Source organism: Haliotis cracherodii, unplaced genomic scaffold, assembly GCF_022045235.1.
Source record: "Haliotis cracherodii isolate W230 unplaced genomic scaffold, xgHalCrac1.p SCAF_5, whole genome shotgun sequence".
NCBI classification, from domain to species: Eukaryota; Metazoa; Mollusca; class Gastropoda; order Lepetellida; family Haliotidae; genus Haliotis; species Haliotis cracherodii.
In genome coordinates this window covers 3,788,360-3,797,292 of record NW_027266308.1, presented here as the reverse complement: position 1 = coordinate 3,797,292, position 8,933 = coordinate 3,788,360, and the positions used below count along the sequence as shown (strand labels likewise).

At 38.8% G+C, this 8,933-nt stretch overlaps 1 protein-coding gene across 1 annotated transcript; it reads right to left on the bottom strand.

Annotated features, from left to right (window-relative positions):
* Nucleotides 1-729: 729 nt before the first annotated feature.
* Nucleotides 730-7,070, bottom strand: LOC139441927 (junctional adhesion molecule A-like). Its single transcript, XM_071222673.1, has 4 exons — nt 7,013-7,070; nt 6,559-6,813; nt 3,517-3,846; nt 730-775 (listed from the first exon to the last, which is right to left on the bottom strand). Coding segments are annotated over exons 1-4 (645 nt in total). The 3' UTR covers nt 730-773.
* Nucleotides 7,071-8,933: the final 1,863 nt, after the last annotated feature.

The following is an 8,933-nucleotide window of genomic DNA, read 5'->3' as shown; positions in this document are numbered from 1 at the left end:
TAGCGCTTTGAGCATGCCCCTGAGTGGTGTGGAAATATGCGCAATATAAATAGCTATTATATTTTACACATGACGCTAGCTTCACTCTGTGAATGACATTAGGAAATGTCTATTCGGAAAAGCTATCTAGAAATGAAAATATGTATCGGTACGCACCATTTTGATAATCTCTTGCTGAGACCCTTGTCTTGCACAGTCTGTGGAGGCCTGTGAGAAACAACGTGAAACAGCGTACACATACAACAGTATGACAGTCTCCAGTTCAGTTCACGACGATTCAAGGGTGGGAGGGGGGTCGGTGTGGTTTGTGGGGGGGTGGGGGGGTGGGGGTGGGGGGGGGGGGGGGTGGTAACGTTTACATGTAAAAGTCTTAGTTTAGATTGCACTGAATATGTCATTTGTATACATCTGGCAGAAGTCAAACATCCGGCAGAAGTCAAACATAAGTCCTCATCTTCCTGACCTTCAGCGTTAGCCGATCAAGCCGGGTGAGGATCTTGTTATTCTGACTAAAGCGAGTCTGAAACAGACAAACCAGTGGTTGATATTATGAGCATCCCCATTTTTAGACACAATGTTAGTCCAGTCATCATGACGAGGATGCCTTGAAGGCTATACTGTCTGCTGTCTCCTGTTTGTTTTTAAATGACTCGCTTAAGTCCATGGGCAATGGCGTGATGAAATTTACCCTTAATTACGATGAGGACAACTACTAAATAGAGAGCAGCTCCCAGGGCTAAGCATCCACTCATGACGTAGGACATGTACGACCATCCTGGAATGAAGAGACAAACAAGGTCAGCAAAACAGCCCGGATCTGAAAAACTATGAGAACTTATTTCCCCTGACATATGGTCGCCTCCCCTACAAACACACTCTGTGCCGCGCGTACCATTGTGAAGAAAGGGGTAGTGGGTGGTCCGCGACAAGTAGTACGATGGATATGTGCATGTCCTGCCTCTGCTAACAACGAGTTCTAGTGGCGAGTTCTATAGCACATAACGGTACGTGCTGAAAACGGTGACAACAATTGTTTGGTTGGTTGTTTGTTGTTTAACGCCGCGCTCGGCAATATTCAAGTTATATGAAGGCGGTCTGTAAATAATCGAGTCTGGACCAGACAATTCAGCGACTGATATCATGCGCATCGATCCACGCAATAGGGATACGATGACATGCATCAACCAAGTCAGCAAGCCTGACCACCCGATCCCGTTAGTCGCCTCTTACAACAAGCACAGTCGTCTTTTACGACAAGCATGGGTTGCTGAAGACCTATTCTGTCCCGGATCTTCACGGGTTGTGACAACAATTGAGAAATATCGTGACAATGAAGGGTATATTCATTTGCTGTAAAAATGGAATATTTTTTGTTTACCACAGAGAGCAATAAAGAAAAGTGTCGTGTGATTCAATCAAACGACTTTTAGAGAATTCTGGTATCGACTTGTCACGTCTTATGAGCATCACGTGTGTCCAGGGGAGCGTTGTCAATTTCATCGTTATGACCTGCACGTGCACAACTTGCGTACGCCCTCTCTACCTGTAACAAACCAAATATCTTTGCCCAAATTCTGTGCACCGCCTGCTTGTCTCAAACGCGTTTTGTTAGTTGGTTCAACGTATCCTGGATTACTGGTAGCATAGGTTATATAAATATCACAGAAAGCAGGTAAGGGCTCTTCTCGTACCTATACGGAAGCAGTCTAATCATATTGTCAAAAATGTGTACATGTCCTTATATTTAAGCCAATATCTTATAATTAAGGTACCCATTGACTCACCAGATTGGATTGTCGACATGGTCTTGTTAACTGTGACTCCTGTACCTGAACCTGTACCCAAAAGCAAATATATGTGCAAAATATTTTTAAAAAAACTATAACATATAATCCAACTAACACATAAGTTCATTCGCCTCTAATTTACTTATAACATGCTGTTTTATAATTATTGAATTAGAACTTAATTCTGTCTAATTAAATCATTATTGGAAACTCATAGAGCTGTTATTACCTGTCGTCGTTCTACCCAGTACGTTGACGTGTGTCACTAGTCAGCAGTGATAGGCAAGATCATTAATACATAACTACATGCTAAATGATCAATGTATCAATTGAATCACGATATTATATCTGAGGTATGTTTCGAAATCCCAAATTGTCTCAGAATCCCAGTACTTCTTTGTTTGACCACTGGAACTGCAGTTTAAAACAATGAGTATGGTCTACAGCCGTTATATTTCAGTAATTAATAATAGCAAACGAAACCCCTTCCTTAATAATAATAATAATAATAGTAGTAGTAGTAGTAGTAGTAGTAGTAGTAGTAGTAGTAGTAGTAGTAGTAGTGGTAGTAGCAGTAGTAATAGTTGTAGTGGTAGTGGTAGTAGTAGTAGTACTAGTAGTAATAGTAGTAGTAGTAATAGTAGTAGTAGTAATAGTAGTAGTAGTAATAGTAGTAGTAGTACAGCCTCAGACTCAGACGTATTCAGGCCACTAAACCTGATCTTGACCTTTTTGATAAATCCAATGAAATCATTTATATTATTGAATTTTCTGTCCCTTTTGACACAAATGTGATTGACAAGATTCAGGACCTCACTTTAGAAATGTCACGCTTGCATCTCAAGTACCAAGTTGTCCGAGTCCCAAATGTTCTTGGTGCCTTAGATTTGGTACCTCCCAATCTGTTGCCTTACATTGGGAGAGTACCCGGGTTTGCTACCAGGAATACAGCATTTCTGACAATCTGGGTAATGCAGAAGGCTGCAGTGTTGGGGAGTCTTCACATTCTCCGAAAAGTTCTGGGTGGGTTTCACAAGGCAGACCTTCCTGGGAGAAGTCCCATTCACTGCCTAGGCTGCGTGTAACGGGGACAAAGGTTGAGTTGATGATGAGCCTAACCAGCCTGACTGTGCCAAGATCCCCCAAACCCTCTGTGCTGCATTTTATATTTTAACCTGTACATAATAATAAAAACAACAAACCGATTCTTGATATAAATAAAAGGGACAAAACACTTTCCATATTCATAAGAAATCTCTGAAGAAAGAAGAGTCGATTGTACGATTCCGACTATATCATGAGCATGTGTTTATGAATCACTATCAAATAGTGATGATACCAGGTGTTCGCCAAAAGTGTGTGCTCATGATATAGTAGGAATCGTACAATTGACTGTTTTCGGCAAAGAGTTCTTATGAATATGAAAAGGATTTAATTTGTCGCTTTTTTTGACGGCCTTGAATGTTGCTGATCAAACAATCTTTGAGGATAGTGAGTGAGTATTGTTTTACGCCGCTTTCAGATATATTCCAGCAATTTCACGGCGGGGGACACCACAAATGGGCTTCACACATTGTACCCATGTGGGGAATCGAACCCGGGACATCGGTGTGACGAGCAACGCTTTAACCACTTAGCTACCCCACCGCCCCTTTCAGGAGTATGATGCTCTTTCCGAATCTCCGAACACAACCAGACCACACCCACTTAATAATGGTTAAAGACTCACATCCAACTTTAAAAATGATGAATTTCTCGATGGGTGCAGTTTCATTGACGCCGTTGCCAGCCTGACACACATAAGCACCTTCATCTTCACATCCTGCGCTAGTCACGTGATAGGAAGTCAGGAAACTGTTCCCCGCCGGTTGATGAAGACCATACTTCTGAGTAAGGTTAGCAGTCTTCACAGCACGGGCATCTTTGTGCCACTTGACGAGTGGTGGTGGAAAGCCGTCCACTGCGCATGACAGAGTGACGTCGGCACCTTCCTTGCTTGTATAGTAAGTATTTGAAACGGAAAGGTTGTTGACTGACAGGGATATGCTTTCAGTGGGATCTGAAAAAAATGTTTGTGTATCACCAAGTTTCCATGGAATCTAGGGGTGATAATACCATTATACAAAAGTGGAGTTAAAATGGATCCTAACAACTACAGGGGCATTTCTCTTTTGAATATCTTAGGGAAAGTTTTTATGCGCCTGTTCTAGAGAAACGCTTTAGAATCTGGATAGAGGTAAATGAGCTCATTTCAGAATCCGAAGCAGGTTCCCGTTCACAATATTCTACCACTGATCATATCATTACGTTGCATGCATTATGTTCCAAATATCACTGTAGGCCAAAAGGCAGATTTTATTGTGCATTCATTGATTTTGGAAAGGCGTTTGATTATGTTGATAGGGGAAAATGCTATATTTACTCTTACAAAAAGGATGCCATGGTAAAATGTACAATTTGTTAAAAAGTATGTATGCATCTGTAAAAGCAGGTGGAAAGATTGGTTGCTTTAAAACTGGGGTAAGACAAGGCTGCGTTTTGGGCCTGTCTTATTTATATTCTTTATTAATGAGCTTGTGTTGGAAATGTATGCTGCTTGCGATCATGGTTACCGTATATTTATTACCCAAAGTATTGAAGATCTGATGTTACTCTTATTTTCCGATGACATTGTACTTTTCTCGTATACTGTTAGGGGCTTGCAAGGACAGCTATATGTTTTAAATGCATATTATTTGAAATGGGGATTGTATGTAAATCTTGATAAATCAAATGTTATTGTATTTAGAAATGGAGCGATAATCACCAAGTATGAAGCATGGATAATGGGATGATAAAAACGGTAACCATGGTAATGTAATATAAATACCTTGGAATTAAGTTCTCACGGCTAATTAATATGTTCTAAAGCATATGAAACCCTTGCCTTACAAGCACGGAAGGCAATAGGGACAGTTTTTCATTTGTTTAATAATAACAGATTTATAGATTTCTCGAATGCTTGTTATATATGTGACAGTAAAATCGCTACAATTTTGATGTATGGTTCGGAAATATGTGGTATTAAATATTATGATGCAATTGAAAAGATACAAACATGCTATTTTAAACGTTTTCTTGGTGTGGGTAAATTTGCAGCAAACAAAGCTATTCTGGGTGAAACTGGACGTCATTGTTTGTTTGTAAATACGCAAATAAGGGTAATTAAGTACTGGATTAAGCTTAAGTCGACACCCCTTCCAAATTTATGTTATGCTTAAAGTATTAGATGAGAATGGAAAAGTCAATTGGGCATCGTATGTGAGACAAATGTTATTTAATTGCTGTTTTGCGCATGTGCGGTTATTCCATTTTATCTGCATTTAGAAGACGCTTAACAGATATATATTTCCAATCATGGTACAACAGTTTAGAGTCGTCTACATTTTTAGTACATTATGCTAACGTAAAATCTCTTCTGCAACCTGATTTATACATAACAGTACTCAGTGACAAACGATAAGTTAAAGCAGTGTGTAAATTTCGAATATCTCTTCACAACTTTCGAGTCAACATTATTCGTAAAAGGTCATTGTTAAATATATCTCATACAGAATCTATATGTAAAGAATGTGACCTTCATCTAATAGAGGATGAATACCATGTCTTGTTTGTATGTAAGAAATATGTTCACTTGAGATATACTTTGTTTACCTCATTACAGAAATATTATAAAGGTAATATTACGTTTGCAAATTTATTTAAATCATGTGATATTAATGTACTACGCTTGATAGCTTTATATTTATGTAAATTAGTTAAAATGAGATCGACAGAGCTGTAACACTCCGGACCTAAAATGTTATTTATCTTACAACTCTCCTATGTAAGATGTGGCCCGAATTACGAAATATACTTGATTGATATGTTTTCAGAGTGATCCTAAAATAAAAATCTTTGTATTTTTAATAACTATATTTTCATTAATTTTAATACGACGTAGTTAACTTGCGAATAAGTGAACGTATTACAATTACTCTGTATCAAGCTACTGTTTAGAGTGAGTGAGATGGGTTTTAACAGTATTCCAGTTATATCACGGCGTGTCAGCTTAATGTGGGAGAAAAGCCCGAAGTGATGCAGGTCAAAGACGTTTACCACTTCGGTGACACATAATCGGGGCGAACCGGGATTCGAACCCACAATCATAGGTTTCTGCACAGTGAATCGCGGCGCCTTAGACGACTGGGCCACCCGTGCCCCCCTACCGTTAAGACCAGTTGACATGTCTCGTTTCTCATGACTTTGTTTCAAACAGACCTGGTAGGGAGAGGGGGGAGATTTATTGTTATTTAGTCAGTAGGTTACAAATCTATGAAAGTCAACTATATTCTCCTGCCCTACGTGAGTTCATGTGGTCGCGCCCCCTGCTGCTTGAGGAATAAAGAGACGGGCCGGTGATCAACCGCTTGGTTCGGAAAGCTCGTGCAAACGGAAAAAAAAAACAGGAGCAAGTCCGAAATTTGACTTGAAAACGTTTTTAAACTGTACTTAAAAATGTTTTAAAATTAATTTTAGGGATCACAGGGACGGACAGTAATAAGAAACAAGAAAGTTTATAACAAGTCTTAACAATATGTCCACTGTGTGTATAGACATACAGATTATGATATACTTTTCTCTTCTGAAGAAAATGTCATTTTAAGAGTGTTACATATATTATTCTATATTTGTATGTTTTTACTGTTATATAAAACGCATTACCCAGGGAGCCAATGACAATATAACTCACAGATAACCAAGATTTCCAACGTCCCATTGTTCCACTGTCGACCCTCACTGTCCTCTAAAGTACATGTGTAATTCCCGTGGTCGGACTTTTTAACCGGGTTGAAATGGAGAGTTTCGTTTCCCCAATGGAACGTGGGGTCCCCCTGTTTTCTCCAGGTCACGTGACATGATGCACATTGTGGTGAAGAACAGATGGAGGCAGCTTTGGTACCAGAATCGAGCCTCCATGACAAACCCCGCATCAGATATACAGCGGCTGGAAAATAATCATAAATTGTTCAATGCTCATCAATTTATTAGGAGCATTTTTATATATACGCCTAACATTACCAGCCCTTCATTACAGCTGAAATAATTTCTTGGGAAATATTTTTTAATTTACGAAAATTTTAGACAGTATTTATTTACACCCAAGAATCGTGAAAATGTATTTCTTACAAGAGGAAAATCAGTACCTGTATTTGATTTAGAGACCATCAACAACAACATTGCGAGCCATTGTCCCAGCGCCATCTTGAAAATGACTGAATGCACAGGAGGTGTTCAGTGAAGAGTTTGTTTCGATTAATGATAGAGGTTAGATTAATTTCCGCTGACTAATCCCATCACCGACATGAATGAACGCATATATTTCCGCAAGTTTTCACATTTAACGTTTCAATTTGACAAAATGTAAATTCACGAGTTATATTAAGTATGCATTCTGCTCACCCCAGCTTTAGCAAACGCCTGGTATCTCGACCATGTGAAAGTGATTCATAAACACATGCTGTTGGTGAAACAGGAATCGCACCATCACTCTGCTGTTTGCAGATATTTCTGATGTATATGAAAAGGGTTTTTGTTGCTTCTGTTTATTTGAAAACTTAACGAGGTCGTACAAATTGTGTTTCGGGATGGCTGTAATATGTTTGTGTATCAAATAAAATGTGTGGTTTTGCAGAAAATGTCTCATGCCTTACTATAGTGTGGTGTGTTCCTGAATCTGCAGCTTTGAGAGTTCACACACTATATCTGCAGAAACAGACCTGTCGATCTGTAATAGATCTGCATTGACCATATCATCCATGTCAGTTTTACGTTCAGTTTCATTTATTTTGAGTAGTTATTTTGAGTAGTGTAGACTCAAATGAAGCGCTTTTGAGCAGTTCTTCGAACTGGATACCAGCGCTTTATAAATATGTAGTTATTATTATTAATAGTGAGAATATTGTCATTCTACGGTAGCCCGTAAGGGACATTGACATGTTTTTGCAATGTCAATGTTTGTTTTTTAACGCCGCACTCCGCAACATTACAGCTATATGACGGCGGTCTATAAATAATCAAGTCTGGACCAGACAATCCAGTGATTGACATCATGATCATCGAACATGATAAAAGAATTAATTAAAGAATTGTGTATCTCGAAAATTGGAAGAAAACACTGACCACTGATAAAATCTCATGAAACCAAACATGAAACACAGAAACGTGCTCATTGAAAAGTCTAAATGTCAAATCAGAATCACAGAAAATATAATGAAAACTTAAACATACAGAAAAGCGGAAAATATTGCCACCGCAGCGTAATATATTCTCACAGGGGTGTAATAGGATTTGATAGGTTTTCTGTATATTTTGAATAAAACTTTATATTTTATGTTCCATGATTCTCATTTTATTTTACGGGGTTTCAGTGCTCGCTGTTGTGCGCTTCGTGTTTGTTTTCTGAAGTATTTGGCAATATTTAGGGGTTTTTTGGTTTGTTTTTCATGTTTATTTTCTAAAACGTGTAATAGTGTGATACTCGAAAAACTCTAAATGTACATGTCCTTTGTGGGCCACCATACTATTCTCAGTTGCGGTACACACTGTGAAACTTATGTTTATGCAATATACAATAGGTTTGTATGCCCGTTGTACATATTTTTGTCATTATATGGTATCAGGTTTTAATTTGAAAAAAAGAAAAAGGTTCACAATGCACCATCCAAAATATATCTCGGAAAATTAGTTTCACATCGCCAGTAAAGCCAGACTTGAGCATCTCTCTTAAAATGTTTGAATAATGTATCATACATCCTTTTCGAAAGCATGTTTTCAGTGAGAGGCGGATGTCTTTTTTGCATTTAAGCCCGATGTCAAAAGTGTTTTCGTGTGAGGTGAGATTTGACTACTTTCGATAACATTTCGTCTAAGGCGCAGCGATTCGCTGTGCAGATTTGCGTCCCTTGGGCACGCCAGAAACCTATAATTGTGGATTCGAATCCTGGTTCGCCCCGATTATGTTTCTAGGTTTGTCAGCACCATACCCGTGCTCGTGGGTTTCACCGAAATAGTAAACGTCCGAGACCTGCATCACTTCGGGCTTTTCTCCCACATTAAGCTGACACG

Coding starts and splice junctions, on each gene's coding strand:
- LOC139441927 (XM_071222673.1), bottom strand. CDS start 7,070: ATGGCGCTGGGACAATGGCTCGCAATGTTGTTGTTGATGGTCTCTAAA. Junction 6,814..7,012: donor GGTCTCTAAATCAAATACAG/GTACTGATTTTC, acceptor ATTATTTTCCAG/CCGCTGTATATCTGATGCGG. Junction 3,847..6,558: donor GTTGGAAATCTTGGTTATCT/GTGAGTTATATT, acceptor CATTTTTTTCAG/ATCCCACTGAAAGCATATCC.